We start from the raw sequence: 19,571 nt of genomic DNA, 5'->3' as shown, positions 1-19,571 counted from the left end.
CAAACTCTTTACTACAGTGTTTTAAAAAGCAAACATTAGAGAAAGTCAATCTCAGCCACATAGATTCACCTTGATTTTACATTGATTTTAGCTGTTTTGTGGAACATTGCTTCACTGGATTGAATCCGAGTGCTCTGCATCACAAGTAAGTGAGCTACTGGGCAATCTGAGAATGCTGGAAAAGTTGTCCATATGTTGATGGATAGGTGAGACAAACATATTTCATTACAAATCATAGACACTAGCTATGTTTCCATCCGAAAATGCTAATTAAATTTATGCGCAAAACTGGAATATCACATAAAGGACATTCGAATAAAGCAGCGTTTCCATCCGAGTCAAAAAGAACAAAATCGTCACTTTCTGATTTACTGGCGCCAAATATCAAAAGTAAAATGGAATTTACAGCGAATCTGTGAATCTTTTTCTTATTTGCTAAATGATTTGAAGCCTCAGAAGACAATGCCTCAAAAGACAATGCGGACACATAATGAACGCATGGTGGCGTTTGAAGGCGTGAGACATGGAGCAGAGGCTCTTAACAATTCTGGAGGTAATTAATAATATAATAACAATGGTTCAGGCGTTTTAGGATGACCAAAACAATATTTTAGATGTTTTACAATGTGCTCAGCCTGCTGGTTTGTCCATTCACACACATTTTTATCATTACATGACTTCTTATAACAAAAGTCACAAAACTGTAATGCGCATACTGGAATTTTGTTAGGTAAAAGTGTTTCCGTCGTAGTTTATGCACATCTGTGCTTATCAAATAAAAAGTGTGTGTTTTCATCATGTGTGTTTGTTATGCGCATTTTCAAAATTGATCCGCATGTTGGCGTTTCCATCATGTTTTTTTAAACATAGCTAATGTTTAGTTGATTTGTGGTATTTATTTGGTGATGTGCAAAAAAGCTACACAGAAATAATCCTATATTCGTCCAAAATATGTTCCTGTAAATATCATTGATGTGAAAAGGAACAAAAGTTGTTGCCATCCTACTGCACCGTAGCATTCATTTGACCTAGAAATGCATGTCGAAGTACATTTTTACATTTAATTGAATTGAGTTTCTGGATCTTAGTTTCGTTTTATAAAACTCCATTAAATTACTCATAAAATAGACTATAATTGTGCTAATGTGTGCACATTCATTGCCCTCAAAATGAAGTAAAAATGATCCTAATGATCTTCGGTCAACTGTCACCACAAGCTCTCCTCATCTGCACAATGGAAACCTTTAAAACTCAAACAAAATCCCTTTAGTGTCAACATAACACTGTTAAACACTAAAAAACTCCCTATATAACACTCCCTCTAAAACACAAGAAAATACACTTAATTTTAACATTTGATCTCCTGTAAGAGTCCAAATAAAAGCATGATTGGAACTGTGCATTAGCGTTAACTCATTCTATTTGGATTCTGCTTAATGAATTGAGTTACTGAGTTCCCATAACTTTTTTTCCCAAGTACAACCAACTTTAAGTAATATTTGAGTAAAAATACTTGTTTCATTTGGTGAATACAGTATAGAGCAGAAGTCAAACAGGCTGACCAAGAAACACAGACAATACACCCAAATACAAACTAATATGGCTCTCTCACACCCTTAATCCACAGGGGTCAGTCTAAAACATATGGTGGTTTTTGGCAGAGAGAATCGGAGGGTTTAGCTATGCAGATGTGTCGGGTCTTATCTGGATTCATTCACTGTACAGGCTTAGAGGGGGATCAGAGAGGACACAGACAGCAACAAAGAGAAGTATTTAGAAAACAGGCAGTAAAAATTTGTTGCATTTAGACTGCGTGCGGTCAGATGTGCAATGTGAGCCTCTGGCTTTAAAAGACTCATTCAAATATTAACACCTTTGAGTTTCTATGTTCGGGACCAAAGGGTTTGTGTTACAATTTGTGGGTCAGCGCTTTTCTTAAGAAAATTAATCAGTCAGGTTCATTCGCCAATGAAATAGGTGAAAATATGTTTGCTTCTTCATAAAGGATTATCAGTCTGCATTATTGTTTATTTATTGGTGTTGGTTGATATCAGATATCAAATTGTGCATGATCATTTCACTATCAAACGCTCACTTAAATGTATTCTATTAGTAATCCCTAACAAAGTTTTAAAAATTAACAACTGATAACAAAATAAACTAATAAAAATGTAAAAACCTAATAATTCAGTAAGACTCCCATTGTCATGGGACTTTTAAAACAAATGTTTTAGCATTTAAAACACTTGCTTTAAAATGCAATACTCTAAAATAGAATTTTTAGCAAATCTAAAAAAATGAAATACATTATATTTGCAATATAATTTGAACATTTTTGACAGTAATACATTTTTATTTTATTATCTAAATATAAAATTTATATTGGCCACATCATAAAATTATTTGTTTTCAAGTGAATCCTTAATTTTTCTAAAATTTTATATCATTGATTTTTTATTTTAATTTTAGTTTATAATCTAGTAGTGTGTTTTGTTGTTTGAATTTTTTTTGTATATTTTTATATTTATTGTTGTTTTAACTGACTTTTCAAACTAGCTTAAATAAAATAAAGCATACTTTTTTTATTATTATTATTTTTTGCAGGAAATATTTATTTTATTTCATGAAACAAATTTGACTTTAGGTTTTAGTGTTAGTTTACTCTGATACTTATATCTAAATGACTTTCACTTTAGAATTTCCCCAAATCCTACATCCCTTATGCTATTTAACAGATTAATTGATATTTAAGCTACGCCAATGCCTACACATTTTAGTAGCTCATACTAAGACAGACCAATTTGGGTCACTGCATTGAAAAAGAATATGGACATGAGCAAAATTCAAACCACACCCTGAAAGGATCAAAAATACATCATATGCCTTTAATATATATTAATACTCAGAACTCTCTGTGCCTTTCATAGTAACTTGAAGTTCAATTGCCTTAAGTTCATACTTAGGCACTGGGGATTTTAAACCAAGCGAACCATCACATGTTCAGACCAAATATACTCATGCAGTTACAAGGCGTGCTAATAACATCAATCTCTGACAATATACAGCTGTCAGTGCAGTTTATTTCATTATACAGAGCTGCAAAATAAAATCTCAATGATGGACTGGTGGGATGAACAGAGGATTGGGACTTACATCATTTATTTGTAACCTTGCACTATAGCATTATACTAATAAAACTGAAAATACTCAGAACAGAACGCAATCAAGCGCTCTCGTGTTACTGTGAGTTAAGTTTCTTAGAAGGTAAAATGCAATGAAATTTGAGAAAGCAACCAAAAAACAAACAACGTGAGACAGTTGTTTAGTACCCGGCAATAATTGGCATGGTAAATAGAGTTTCTGCTTCTGAAAAGTATACTTTTATATAGATTATACACACATATAATTGAATAAGTCAACAATGCACATAGAAATTGGTCAGAATAACAAATGCCTTTATTTGTTGTTATTGAAAAACAGGATTGTTTCACTTTTATAATTATTCTAAGGTTCAAACATTGATATTTTGTTTAAAATTTTTATAAATTATGTCAGGTTTATGTTATTTCAATGCTCTAAATTACAACATATCTATTTTAAATTAGGAAGACATGTTATTTGTTTGCAGAATAAAGCAAAAATGGAATTTTACTCAAACTATAAATCATAAATGCAGTTAAACTGGCAGTTGTAAAGAGTTATTTAGCTGTATTATATACTCACATCATATATGCTAAATTATAATATATGTAAATAATAGTAAGATATATTTTTAGGTATAATAATATAAGTGTATCAGACTTATGTTTGAATACTTCAATCTTGTGGTTAACTTACTTTATTCCTTCCTTTTAATAAACAATAAGCTTTTTTACATATATAAGCTGTATGTATTTTATATAGGCTGTATGGTAATAAATACACCGTGTAAGTTAAACTTTAAAACTAATAGTTAATATTGAATCATTAATCAAATACCTGTGAAGTATAATACATTGTCATGTATATAAAATAACATTTAAATATTAAACATATTATTTAAACGTATTAAAGGCTCATACTCCAGTGCAGCCAGAACAAGCAAATACTATGCTGCACATAGAAAATTAACTTATTTACAAGAGCGCATCCGTAGGAGAGCGTAAAGTGATATAATACATTACCTTGTTATTAATTTCAGGAAACATGTCGCTTTTTGACACGTGTATATTCAACACATCCAAGTCATAAGGCATAAGGAGTGAGAAAGAAAGAATGCGCTTGTTGTTAAATCCAGCAGAAAACTTGCACGCGCATCTCCAGAATCCTGTAAGACACCGGAGCCCGTCCTGTCAGCACTGCTAAACCGCGGCGAGAACTTCACGAAATGAAGTCTTTCTCCGGCGAGGAGGAGAGGGGCTGAAAAGCGTCGTCAGCAGAGGATTAACGAAAAGAGGCAAGCTGTCGGTCTGCTCCACTTGACGTGTATGTCCCGAGATATGCCACCTGTTCAGGTTTTCCAGCCTCGACTGCACTCTATATAGATTTGTTTACGTGCGCTTACCTATCACTGAACCCATATTCCTGCCATCCTAGCGCGCAGCGTTTGTTTGCCAAGTCATGGCGCTCCTAAAGTGGTAATCCAGGACAGTTATGGCACAATGTCCGAATGTGCAGCTGTACAAGACGAGCTCTAATAACACGAGCGAAGTTTAGTTTTTTAGCGTGTACTTGCCTTCGCTGACAATTTCCTCGCTTTGACACGAGCTTTGGGTATGAACAGCAGCGCCTTTGCCACTATCTGTTTACTGCCCTCTCTTTAAGTTTCCATCTGTCAACGAACGACGGGACCCTAATAAATAACGCCTATCAGTACATCGTCATTCGCAAAGCGCTGTGTATTTCAAAGTGTCAGAGGAGCAGTGGGCGAGCCAAAAGCTGAAAACGCCCCTCATTCAAAATTATGCATTCTCAGAATGAGCCTGGGTTGAAATTATTAGCTCAGTGATTGCGTGGGCTTTGATTTGAAAAATCAAATTGTGGAAAAAAAGTGATATTTTATTCTAAAATGTGTAGTTCCTCTGGGAAAAATCAAAGATTCGACTGTTGATTGCACTTAAAGTCAGCATGAAATCAACATGTACTTTTCTTCTATTTATATGCACCGTATCTCACTCTCTCACTATTTATCAGCTTTGCCACAGCGGAATGAATCAACAGTTGGCCTTTCAGCTGCAACCCAGCACCTAACTCTCTGGGAACTACCCAACTCTCTCATTCACACACATAAGCATTCACTACAGTTAATTTCATTCATTCATTCATTTTCTTTTTGGCTTAGTCCCTTTATTAATATGGGGTCGCCACAGCGGAATGAACCACCAACTTATACAGCATATGTTTTACGCACCGAATGTCCTTCCAGCCGCAACCCATCACTGGGAAACATCCATACACACTCATTCACACACATACACTACGGTCAATTTTTAGCATACCCAATTCACCTATAGCGCATGTCTTTGGAATTGTGAGGGAAAGCGGAGCACTTGAAGGAAACCCACGCAAATACGGAGAGAACATGCAGGGGAGACCTTTTTGCTGTAAGACGAACGTGCTACTCACTGTGCCACCGCGTCGCCTACAGTTAATTTAGTTTACCCAATTCAACTATACTCCGTGTGCTTGGACTGTGGGGAAAACAAAACCCAGAACAAGGAAACCCATGCGAACAAGGCAAGATATGCAAACTCCAAACAGATATGGCACCTGGCCCAGCCAGGACTCGAACCAGCAAACTTCTTGCTGTGAGGTGACAATGCTAACCACTGAGCTGTATATCCTAACCTTCCCTCCCCCTCGAAACAATTTTCTTCACTTCCAGTCACATCAGTTTTTACAACAGGGCTATCATTGCATATGTCATTTCTGCCATAGTGGGAGGCAGTAGTTTGAACAAATATAGTAAGATCCCATCTGTAAAATTCATTTCAGATGCCCTTTCAAGTAGATGTACTGTACGTCACCATAGGGGTAAAAGAAATCCATTTCATGCGTACTTTAGGTGGTATCTTCTTGTGACAGAGACCATTTTGAGATCTCACAACTAGGGCTGGGCGATTAATTGAAAAGTAATTAAAATCGACATTCAGAACCTAAAATCGATCAAATTTTTCCAGGTAACTTTTTTCAATTACTTTTCCTACCACGTGTGGAGTCACATGACCCCGCTCTGTTAAGGCTGATTTATACACTGTAAAAAATGCCCATAATTTTAATGGTAAAAAACTGTAAAAATGCTACAGTAAAAATCCATAACTTGCTCAACAGTATGTTTTCTTAATATTTACGCTAAATAACCGTAAATTGACTTTCCCAGAATTCCCTGCATCACTTTTTGCTTTTTGTTGACATTACTATAGAACTGATTCCCCATCGGTTATGTACATTAGAGGTTTATCTTACATCGAATGTTGATTAACAATGTTTATTTCATGACTTTAATTTTATGCATGTTACCATACTGGTGTTTAGTAGCTCTGTGAATGACACTGAGCACCTTCTTAATACTGATTCACTTCTCTGCTTGAGGGAAAAGTTGATTGTGATGAGCTTTGGTTCATTATGTAACTTTCTCATCACCACCTGCATATGGCTGTGCTAACATGTCTAACTGTGTAACAAAAGATGTGAAGATGTTGGTAATTCAAAATACAGACATATTACATCTATAAATTAATGAAATACGGTAGTTTACTGTAAAAATGAGAAATTACTTTTATGGTTTGTACCGTATTTTTAACGGTGAAATACTGGTAACCACAGCTGCAGGTTTTTTACCGTAAATTTTACAGATTTATGTTTTACAATGTACTTCTGCGTCGAACGTATAGGTATGGTAAGCCGCAGCCTTTTAAAATCAAGTAATGCACCCTTCATTCAAAAATCTCTCACTTGTAATATGTGAACATAATTACTATACAAACCTGTCAGTGAACTGTGAGGCCAAAGAAATAAAATAAATAAATAAAATAATCGTTCATTAATCATAATCGAGTTAAAATATTAAAATAATCAAGATTTTGATTTTAGGTCAAATCGCCCAAAGCTACTCACATCAACACTGTGCTTAATTAAATTAAAGGACTCATTTGCTGACAAAATACATGTATTATTGGTGAGAAATACTGCATGTCTGTATGAATGAAATAAACTGAATGGTCCACTTTAGACATTCTACTAACTATAAGAAACTGCAATTAAATGTCAGCTTGTTGTTTGTCTGCAAATACTTGATTTTAAAGGACCCCCAACAGCCATTCTGTTGATTATAAGTTGATTAACTACATGTCGGCTTATTCTACTAACCCTAAATCTAAAAATAAGTGTTAATACTCTACTTATGCTATAGTGTGAGTTAGTTGACATGTTGTAAAGCAGTCTGAACACTGTCTAAAATGCTTAAAAACTTAAACAGAGATTATGTTCACTTAGCTAAAACTGTGCGTCTTGGTGATGCATTAAATCCAAGACAAAAGTCGCGAGTAACATCACTTGAAAATATCTGTCAAATAAGTATATACATGCAAAAAACTATTGATAATAATTATACTCCTAGCCTCTTGCAATATTCTATATTTATCGTTTCAATAAATGTCTGTGTCCACATGGAAATGAGAAAACTGGGTTAAAAGGTTGTAATACATATGCTATGTGGGAGGTAAACATCAGACAAGGCTGCAGTATACACTAAAATCACAGAAGAATGCAGTGAGCATGCGCATGAAGTCCTTCTTTAGCGTGATGAGTATACTGACATAAACTGGACACCATGGTGGATTTAAAAATATCTAACGAGTGTAACTGTTAATGCATCTTCACTGGTCGTCTAGTTGAGACAACATTAACAGGTTTTGTTTTAATAGTGCTAATATACTTAGCAGCGCCTGCAGCACAAACGCAGCTCTGTAATCCGCTATTGTTGTTGTCATCGGTTGTTACGTGCGGCGTTCCTTTTTCTTCATATCTGTGATGTCATTGTTTCCAAAACTAGCATTTTGCTTATCCACAAGACTATGAAAATTGAAGCATTATGAGATTTCTCAGCCTGGTCTCTTTGGGAAATGTAGCTATTTTATGTATGTTAATAAAAGTGGCTAATTCATACAAATACAATACAATTTAATTAGTATATAACATATGATTTTTAAAAGGAGGTGTACCCCAAATACCTCCACCCCATAACCCTAATTGGGGGATGATCAAATGGTACTAAAATGTATGAATGAGATCATATAAATGAATATGAATTAGCCTCTAAATTAAAAGGTTACGAATTGGCATGGGATTGCGTTGTATTTTCCTATCTGTAACCCGTAATGCAATGTAATTTGTGTACACGTGTACAACTGCAATGTAATTCGAACAACACTGATGTTGTGTGAATGAAAGGCCGAAATGACATTAAACTTTTGCATATTGACCTAAATCCATTGCCTTGAGGACAGGGCCATAGCAAGAATGTGTTCGAATAGCTCATAAGTCAACTTTAGTCAGTAAACTAGCGATAAAAGATTTAAGTCGCAATATTTAAATTGCATTTGGTAACATCTATTGAATGATCACCAGATGACCAAGAGAGTCCCTTTAACTAGACTTGATTGGACTTATCCTAGTTACACAAAAATCTTCAAGCAGTCATGAATGGCAAATATAGAAGGTAGCAAGTTAACACTTTTTTTCACACCTATTCCCTATGGACTGCACTGTTAATATGTAACAAGCGCAGCAGAGGAAGAAGCTGTGTGCTGCTGCTGATACAACGTGACTCACTATGTAGGCTTATTACTAAACCATCTTTTTAAAATGTCAGACTCAGGCAGCCCGTGTCTATACGAATGTAGGCATAAGACAAATAACGCCCTTAGTTCTTAAAACGAGTGACATGTTAGACAAAATACAGATGAGAATTTTATTTTGATCCTGGGGATATTTGAACAAACAGGCAGAGCGTCATATAACCATATTTGGGTTTTATTTCTGTACATACCTACCCTATTGCTAAAGAGTATTCAGTATGAATGGACTATTGAGTTCCATGATAACCAATTAACTCTTGATTGTCTACTGAAGCAAGGACAGATCGGTATAGACACAAAGGTGTGGGGAAGAAGAACCAACACACCTGCTGTGACAGGACGTGGGGAAGGAGGCCTGATTATGATTAGTGTTATGTTATGTAACACAGAGCCACTCTAGTAATCATGGTGAGCTATGGGGATGAACTGTTCTGATGGGAGCGCTTGTTCAGCACAATGGAGCTCAGAGAGGGCACACGCATGACACCTCTTTCCCAGCCCAATCCCCATCAGCCTGCCAGCATCCCATTCAAAGCTTCTTTATTAAGTAAATAACAACTCTGCATGACTGAAGCCAGTCATGGAAACATGTTAGGTAAATTCACGCACAGTCACTGCTGTAGATGTAGTAATGATTGCAAGGCGATAGACTTCTTATTTGCATTTAATAATGAGCCATCTGAAGTAGCATTTACACCATTTAAGAAATTATTTCATTAGCTTACATGTTTAATATATGACCATGAAGGGCTTAGATAGAACAAGGAGATGATAGAAATAACTGATCAGGATTTTGTGAACTCGGCTGAGTAAACTCATCTGAAAATGAAAACTGTGATCATCCATTCTACTTAATGTTGCCTTTTTCCATGGAACATGAAGCAGTACAAATGGTAGCAGGGTTATCAGAAAGTGTAAAGCAGGTCGCACACCAGAAGCACCGCTCGGCACGCAGCGCCATACAGTTCAGAATTCTAAACATAGGTTTCTATCAGGGTACACACACCGGCGCCGCAAGTTGGCGGCTGTCGGCGGCTGTCCGCAGCGCCCAGCCACGACTCAGGACACTGTTCATTTCTCTGCCGCGCCACAGAGCGCCATCTGATTAATTTCATGTTAAATATCATGCAAATGTCCGCGTCTGGTGTGTGCTACTTTTAACTGTCATGTGCGCGCTGTGTCGCGGTGCCGAGTGGCGCTTCCGGTGTGCGACCTGCTTGAGGATCTCTAATATACAAAACAAAAGTAACCCACGTAATTCATGTACAATACAGTATTTAAAGTATTCAGAAGAATAATGTGTTTTTGTTTTGTTGACAAATGCAGAAGTAAAATAATTATACATTTAGTGCTACAATTTTAGGGGTCCAACAAACTTAAACCATAGTTTATTAGCAGTACCTTAAGGCTGATTTATTATTGTGCGTCAAGCTCCCTCGCCGCAGCTGATGCCGACAATGACGCGCATCTCTTAAAAAATGTAACTACATATTAAAATGAAGCATATCGCAAGCTTGTGATTGGTTGCTTGGTAGTGATGCCGAGTGTGGGTGGTGCTGAGAGCCGCGAGCCAGATGAAGCGAGTTTGAGCTACTTGTACATTAAGGTAGCGTTCAGAAACGCAAGACAGAGGAACATAGAATCCTACTGCCAGCTAGCATTTTGGAAGTGTTATTGCAGAGTAACACAAACAGCACACAAAAGTATAAATGCACGACAATGCGCAAGGCAGGTGCCATGAATCACGCCAATTGCTCGATGCAGAAGTATAAATCAGTCTTTAACGGTACATCCCTGCTGAAACAAAACTGCATACTGTATGCTAGTAAGGTATGTTTTGATGCTGGTTTTGCTGCTGTCAATGGTGGTCTCAATGCAGGTCTTGCTGGTGGCAGTGCTCCTGACCAGCAAGGCCAGCATTGAGGCCAGAAAGACCAGCACTGAAACAATCAAAACCAGAATTGAAACCAGCAAGACCAGCATTGAAACCAGCAAGACCAGCATTGAGACCCACAAGACCAGCATTGAAACCAGCAAGACCAGCATTTAAACCCACAAGACTAGCATTTAAACCCACAAGACCAGCATACCAGCATCAAAACATATCTTACCAGTATATGCTGTTTTTTTCAGCAGGGATACTAATCAACGTGCCCCTTTTAGGGGTGCCATTAAGGGGACAGTCCTAGTGTACAGGTATATGAGTTCAGTATTTGCACACTTTTTCCATACTTGTTGCCAGCTACTGGGTGCAAAACAGGACAACTATGCTTTTAAGAAACAAGAAATAAGACCTACATCAAAATGTATCCAACATTCCCATAGTTCTCAACTTTTAACAAAATCTGACATGTGAACAAAGTGTTTTCTAAAGCATCTACTGTTACATGTACATGTTAGAAAGATGTTGAATTGCAATCTAGCTGATCTAGAGTTGTAGAAACACTTATCTATGATTCATTAGAACTAATCCAGGGGGCCGACATTATAGGAGACGGCACATTCTGTTGGCAGAACTCCAGAAATCTTTACCTTGGGTTGAACTCTCCGGTTCCTGTGACTCTGTCGGGTACCCCAGCATTTCTGGAGGATCTCAAAGCCACAGCAAGATGGCGTGGTCCCTTCTCCAACCATGATGGGATCTCTCCATGCTGCAGTAACCACAGGCCTCAGTCTGTTCTTTACAGAACGCTGAATTTACCCAAGATGCTTCTTCATTCTTCAAGGATCTAGAGCTCTAGGGTTCACACTGAGCAACCCAAAGGGATCCCTCCCCTCTCAAAGTTCTTCAGACACGTGCTTGTCTAACAGATGTGCAAGCTCTTGATTGAAGATCACAGAGGATGTGGTCACACTTGCCTCTTTGCAGTAGATCTAGGAGCATATTTTACATGCCAGCTCTGCATCTCTACTCGGAGATGTGTGCTGCAGGCAGGGATAAATGGGTGGTAACATGGGGTTCACACGGAGAGATTGGTGACGTGTGGACGAGACTCCACAAGGGAGCCATCCTGAGCCGGAGACTGAGCAGCGGGGGCTCTCAGTGCCATCTTCCTCTTCCTCTATGGGAAGCATCAGGGGAGTGATCCCTGACAGCGGATCTCCACTCAGGGGCAGGAGAAGCAGATTCTGCTGGGACCTGTGGTAACTCCTCCCTCCCAGCGGCCGTATCCTGGAGACAGAGCCAGAGATATTTCCTCCCCTCCACCGCTCACATTCCCCCAGGACGCTGACAAACAGCAGTGAAGTGCAGAGAGGAAATATTATCTCCCGGCATGCTCGCATAAGCTGTGGTTTCTCTTGCTACAGCACGGAGAGAGTGGGAGAACTAGCCCTGCCCTTCATAGTGATACCTCCACCATTTGCCTCCATAGAGGATAATATTTCTGACTGTTTCATCCATGGGGCTTAGGGTCTAATGTGTATACCCACATCTCTCAGCGCCACTTAGGAGAGGACAAATTGGATCTTGCGCACCTGCCATCAGCTGTGAGAATGGGAATGTGTTTACCAACTTAGTGTTTACATTATAAGTGACATTTGGAAGACCTTAGACATATCACATCAGTCGTGTCACTCAATGGCTATGTAACAGATGTGTTGCCTGTAATCACATGGCCACTGGGGTCTTCAATGTGACAATCTACTGTGACATTACAGGCCTTCTGGAAATAAAATGGTTATAAAATAGAACAGCCTGGAGCTATTGTTAAAACTTTACAGCTTCTCTCAAATTTCTCCAGAGAGGTATTTGGATTGGGATCAGATTTGTAAAGTATCTGAAACAAATACGCTACCCCAGAGGTGTCCAAACCTTCTTGCAAAGCTTCATCCCACTGCCCTGGTCTTTTCCAGCTATCCTAAAGGTCTTGGTTCAAATGTCTTTAATTATAGGGGTGCAAACTTGTCACCTTTCAGTAAAATTCATCATTTTCATCTTAAAATAGGTCATTTATGTGAATCATGTAGATCTGTAAAAAAGGTTTGGGGTTGCTTAGATTTTTTTTGCTGATGACTGAGACTATAAGAACTTTGGTTTAGAATAGATTTGGTGCAGATACATTAAAACTTGAACAGACTGACTGAGAACATGTGTTTTGCTCTTCGTGTCTTAACAGTGCACTAGATGAGCCACGAATCTGATGCTCTGTAAACTCCTTCATGAGCAGATGTTCACGCAGACACATTGACTAACCGAACTTAAAAGTGCCTGGTTCCCCGCATACTGTCAGAGCTCCTTGTTTTACTGAGACATGCGCACAGAACCCAAGAGAACATGGTTTGTTTTGGATTGGCAGGAATAACAGTTTAAAGGTCAGCGCTCATGTATAATAAATGGAACTAATCTAACAAAATTAGATTGGGGGGAGCCATTCAGGGCGCTGCCCCTGACCGCCTGGAGCTTACGAAATTTTTTAAAGACGTGCTATCCTTATAAATAAACTGCCGATTTGACTTTAAAATAACCATATTCTCGCTTGAAAACCTCTTAAAACTTGATTTTGTGGCATAATTTATGAGTGTTTTTCAAATTTTCCGGATTTACCATCCATTACTAAACATGCTCATCGCTTTCCTGTGCAGCATGTGTGTGAGTTGCTATGGTAGCTACAAACATTTGGGGGAAGCCCATTTATTTCGAGCTGTGACAAAGTCCCTTTAAGAAAAGTCATTTCACTCTGCGGCCATCCTTGAAGCGCCTCTCGGGCAGTATGCTCAGGCATTCAAATTCTCCAAAATTGCTTGTCAAGTTTATGATTAAATTTCATATTAGGTAATAAACAATAAAATCAAACAGCAACTGTGTCTTTAGTTTCATTTTTAAACGTTCGAATTACACAAACACAAAAAGGCTGGACTGAGCTCCTCTCTTGGAGAATCAGGGTAAAGTCTAGATCGGATATGCGGATGGCCGGTAGTGCGATATGCACAACAATATAGCAGCATTTTTTATGACACTGTATACCAATAACGGTGACGGTTGGGGTGGGGGTAGGCATTAATAAAATACAATTTATTGGGTATTTTAATAGATAGCGTAAATAATACTCTGTAAAACTTCTGTTTTTACGTTACTGTGACCGTTGGGTTTAGGGTTGGGGTGGGGGTAGACGTTAATAAAATACAATAAATAGGAAATTCAATAAATAATATAAATAATTCTCGTTAACTTCAGGCCGCAACTGTATCCGATCTAGCAACAATCGAGTATCAGTCTATAGCGATCTCTGATTGGCTCCTGTACTAAAAGGCGGGGCTTCATTCGCCATGTTGACAGTTATACTTTTCCCCATTCAAAGCTATACGTCTTGTGTATTCTATAGTCTTTGAATGTGATCAAAACTGACTGGAACTCTCCAGCCAATCAGAATCAACAATTTCAACAGACCATGGAACAAGGGACATTATATAATCTTTGGTCCTAGAAATCAATCTTCTTGCAAAGTTCAAGCAACTTGGTTGAACTTACCTGCCTGAAGATTTAGAGATTTAATTTTGATTGTTTGGTTTAGGCGTGGTTTATGTATGGTTGGATCTAAAAACTAGACTTGGAGGGGTTGGTGGGAGATGGGCATGAAATATTGGAGACTCCATGGGAAAAATGAGACTGTTGGCAGGTATGATCGAAACCGAAGGGATTTATGCCTAGTTGTTTCACCAGTTGCAAACACAATTGGGAAAAATCTTTATATTTCAATTTATAAAAACACTCATGTTGTTTAGCAGTTAGTCTAAGGTTGTCCAAGTAGTGAAGAAATACACAAGAAAGAAAAATAATTTGAAGAAGTATGATGGCAAATAGACATTGTCTAGATTTTAACTTTCTATGGCAAGTTCTTCTAAGCCACACAATGCATTACTGTTAGAGAAGATAATCAGTCAAATGGCTTCTACAACTTTAACCTTGATATTTCTAGCTCATCTAATCAAGCTACTTATATTTATGGTATAAATGGTTGTAGTTATGAAGTTTGTATCATCCATGAAACCACAGATGTTCAGCAATCTATAAATGAATGAATGCAACAGACTGACAGCCAATGACCTAGCTGGCAGATATGCAACTTAAGCATATGCTGCGATCAAGATATAAGTCGTCCAGGTGAGAACAGGGTCATCTAGTAGCAGGTGCTGCAGTGTAGAGGCTGTATGGATTAACCACATGTGACACATTTACGAAGCCAAAAGATAAGGTAGAGTCTTCACCTTTGCTAAGACGTTATTTTTGCACATGACCATATATACGTGTGCCATATTGAAACTACAGATGGCGATCTATTTTAACAGGTCAACTATGTTGATGACCAATTTAGGCCTGTGCTTGGCCTACTTTAATTAAACTGTATAAGCATAAGTTATTTAGATGACAAATAGTCAAGTCATTTTTAATAATGTAACCAAGCAAAAGCTACATGTGCTTATCAATGGATGTCTTGTGGAAGCCCCTGACAGATAATTAGCAAGTTTTGAGGGTTATGATAGACACTTTTAAAATGTTAAACTATTTTTAACGTAACATGCTATACTAAAATGCAACACTCAGCATGACGATCAAAAATATAACACAAGCCTTCTTGCCTATTCTAAATATGTCAGCATTAATATATCTAGCTGAAACAGCACAGCTTTTAAGATGCATTTAGGCTTGCCACTTTTTGCCGGCAATAAACATTGCGGATTATCTAACATTAAAACATTTCAGCATGCTAATTAAATCATTGTTAGTAAATATGATTTATCTGTTTTAGATTGATAATGGTGGGCTGCAATGTCAAGCAATGATAAATTAAATGCAACGATTAAACACATGAAGGACAGCCTAGCATAATCTCATATTGTCTCATTACAATGTGTTAACAGCTTCAAAAACCCTAGCAGGCACACAATTTCATAAGACATTAATATTAGGTTAGATTTAGGTTGAGACAGCTGGTGACCACAATTCATTGTTTAGCCAACGTCTAAGGACAACGTTATTTTGACGTCCAATAACGACGTAAAGTGACGTTGATATTTGGTTGATTTTAGGTTGTGTTGGAAAGTGTCAAAAACCCAACGTCGAGCCAACATCTTAAACCAACGTTAAATTGACATTAAATACTGACCTTCCAATGTCTGATAGACATCATAGTAGTAACGGCCCAACAACGTCAAGCTCTAACATCATTAGATGTTTATCTTTGGTTGATTTTAGGTTGGACGTTGGGTTCTGACATCAACCCGATTTTCCTTTCCAAACAAATTCTCCACAACGTTGGGGTACAACGTCAATCTGACATCATGTTGACGTCCTGTACCTGCTGAGATTTTGTTTTTATGAGTTCATGTGGACAAAAAAATAGCCTTTTCTGTATGACTCATCTCAGTAGGACTAACACCAGGGACAAGTAATGCGTCAAACCATAGTACTTAAGAATAGGGCTTTATTTAAAGCATTGCAAGCACCGTTAATGAACATAAACTAATGAATCAGAGCAACACTTGAATCTCTCATGAATGCTGCTCCTAATGAATGATGCTAGAGAAGTACAGATGTCCATGTTTAACATTAGAGTAGTTCAGTGAGTGGGCAGAAAGACAGACTGACAATGCCCCATTCACTTATGCCAGCGTGAACAGAATGAGTAACATTATCTATCAAGGTCAGCCGTCTGGGACAGGCCTCACACGGGCTAATCCTTATCACATGCCCAAATACACAAACCCATATGCATGCACATAGAGGATAGGGCAAGATGGCAATGATAACATCTATTCATGTTTGAATTACAAGTGCAGCTGACATCTAATTACTCGGAGAAGCTCTGCTTTTGTTGTCAGGGATTTCATTTTGGCTTTGACCTAGACTTCGGATGTGCCGAATCTTTGAGCACAGATGCCCTGGTAAACTGTCTAGGCCAAGGATTGTGCCAAAATGACCCCATGTTTTTGAGCAACGTCATGGATGCTTCATGTTTGTTTTGTGTGCTTTCAAATATGTGTTTTCTTGCTATTTTGTGGCATGCCTCAGTTAAAAACACAGTAAACAGAAACTGCAAGCTAATTCTAATAAAACATGATTTACTGAAATTGCTATTTTAGGTCGAGAAACAATATTGGACATAGAGTGTTATGGGGATTCGTAATTGACAATGGGCTTCGAGACTTATGAATTTTTCATTTCATCTTATACTGTGTTTCAGTGGACTACAAATGTTTGTATTGGTGCTGGTAGGTGAAATTGTACAATTGGTTAAAAGGATTGGGTTAGTTCCAGACCAAACAGCTGTTACAAAAACATGACGCCATTGTTTGTTAACTTTCAAAAAGTCTGTTTTGTTTCTTATCCATGACACAGCAATAATTAAACAGTCAAAATTAACGACTTTCACCTCTAAATTTCATTCATTCATTCATTTTCATCTGCTTTTCCAGGGCTGGGTCGTGGGGGCAGCAGTCTCAGGACAGAACCCCAGACTTCCCTCTCCCCAGACACTACCTCCAGTTCCTCCGGGTGAATCCCGAGGCATTCCCAGGCCAGCCAAGAGACGTAGTCACTCCAGCGTGTCCTAGGTCTTCCCCGAGGCCTCCTCCCGGTAGGACATAAAATGTCATAGAAAACCTCCCTAGGTAGACGTCTAGGAGGCATCTGAAACAGATTCCTGAGCCACGTCAGCTGACTTCTCTCGATGTGGAGGAGCAGTGGCTCTACTCCGAGCTCCTCCTGGGTGACAGAGCTCCTCACCCTATCTATAAGGGTGCGCCCTGCCACCCTGCGAAGGAAACTCATTTCGGCTGCTTGTATCCGAGATCTTGTCCTTTCGGTCATGACCCAAAGCTCATGACGATAGGTGAGAGTAGGAATGTAGATTGACCGGTAAATCGAGAGCTTTGCCTTTCAGCTCTAAATTTCCAAGTAAAAATTATCAAAACATTTTTAGCTGCTATGAGGAATGTTCCAATTATTATGTAGAATCCACAGAGGACGCTTTGAGAAACTAAAGCACATTTCCAAATTTTTCATGTTGGTCGCAATCTGCTAGACCAGTAGTTCCCATTCAATTCCAATCCCAAAAGATACCACCAAATCTGCGCATACATGATTCAACCCATCAGCTCATTAATTAGGACTTCCAGAACTGAAATGGTTGTGGCAGATGACATGGACATCCAAAATCTGTACTATTGTGTGTACATTAAGACTAGGATTCCTATAAGAGCAACAATATGGAAGCCAAAATGACGATTGCAACAGCCCACTACATTGTGAACTTGATAGAGACGCACCTCAAATCTGCATAATTTGTCTAATATAACAGGTTTTCTAATATAACAGGTTTAAGGTTTTGATTATAGAGACAAACATGAGATATATAGAGATGCACACATATTACACAAGTGCCTTTTTACACAAGCTCTTTGTTTGATTCAATATGATATAGTCATTTAGTGTATTCGATTTATTAATTTTAAAGTTATTGAAGGGTGCAAAGTGTTGAATCTACTAGCTTTCTGTCCTCCATTTCATCCTAATGCAACTAACCCATCTGTTTTAGTCAGCTGTCTAATAGCGATCTCGAACTTGATCTAGTGATTAAACTTGAGCGTTAAATCAAAGCAAGAAATATGCAGATCCATTTCAATGCAATGACATAACCTCAAAGACATTTCATGTTAGTGAAGATCTTGCATTTCAACTTTTAGGCTACAAGAACAACACTCGCGTTTGGCCATAAATTTTACAGTCGTCAGGTAAAGATGTTTATCTTACGGGATTATGGGCATCAGTTAACTAACCTCAAGAGACTAGTTACTGAGTGTTCTCTGGTTGCCTGAGAGAAGGGAGAAACCTCATACCCTAGAAGCAAGGGACTGTCTTGTTATTGCAAAAAGAAAATCCCTCATGAATTAGGTATATATATATTAAACTGAATTGCATATATGTGAAATAAGCACTTTCTATGTTTTCTTTTTAAAAAGTCAATTGGTTAGTGTGGTATAAATATCCAGATATTTTGGCACTACAACCGAGAGCTACACATTTGGAATAGACACACTACCCGCTTTCACTCTTAGTACATAACAACACTATTGTTTTCATTCACTAAAGAAATCAAAACTCAGAATTTTATTACAACCGTCTGACAGCGTCACAAACCAAATCATTCTATTCAAAGTCTTACCTTCTCTCTGTTTTCTCCTTCCCCTCTTTCAGATTCTGCCCTCGGACCCATTTTTACCTCAGGCAAGGAAGGACAAGACTGTTCTGCTGAATCCGTGGAGCAAATTATATAACAAATCCAGTCCTAGTATGTACAGCAGCTACTGCGTGGGCTGCGAAGATGCTGTTTGGGTGCTGTGGAGCTCTAGCAAGTGAGCCCGGCGGCTGGCGCTGACATATCTGGCCCAGACAGGCAAGGAACCTGACGAAAAGGCACTGAGTGATGGAAGCAGGTGCAGTCCGGCCTCCAATTGCTCATCTTATACCATCCGCCAGATTCAGTTATATTGCGCTCGCATTCGTGTGCTCTTTAGAAACGCATTGCATAATGTCAGAGTCACATTCAGGTAAACACGGTGGCAATTTTATTGCAGACAATTTTTTCCTGGATGTGCACTCTCTTAAAAAAATACAACCACTGGGACCTTACACTAAGATGCAAAAGCTAAGAGGTAAATCGTAGTACCTTATTTACACCTAAATCTTCGTAGTACTTTGAAAGTTTGATTTAGAAATAAATAAACAGCACATAT

General features: G+C 38.2%; 1 protein-coding gene across 4 annotated transcripts in view; it reads right to left on the bottom strand.

Annotated features, from left to right (window-relative positions):
• The window catches only part of dyrk4 (dual-specificity tyrosine-(Y)-phosphorylation regulated kinase 4), a 57,052-nt gene extending 37,796 nt beyond the window's left edge, over nucleotides 1–19,256 (bottom strand). For 2 of the 4 annotated variants that reach the window (XM_056451518.1, XM_056451520.1), the window contains exon 1: nucleotides 4,164–4,794. In XM_056451518.1, coding sequence (XP_056307493.1) covers nucleotides 4,164–4,235 — 72 coding nt within the window. In that variant the 5' untranslated portion in view covers nucleotides 4,236–4,794. Of the gene's footprint in view, nucleotides 1–4,163; nucleotides 4,795–19,000 lie in introns of those variants that run through there. The other 2 variants (XM_056451519.1, XM_056451521.1) reach the window with 2 other exon arrangements.
• Between the last annotated feature and the right edge of the window lie 315 nt (nucleotides 19,257–19,571).

Source organism: Danio aesculapii, chromosome 25 (genome assembly GCF_903798145.1).
Source record: "Danio aesculapii chromosome 25, fDanAes4.1, whole genome shotgun sequence".
NCBI lineage: Eukaryota > Metazoa > Chordata > Actinopteri > Cypriniformes > Danionidae > Danio > Danio aesculapii.
Note: the sequence above shows the minus strand (reverse complement) of the source record. Positions and strands in the feature narration are given on the sequence as shown.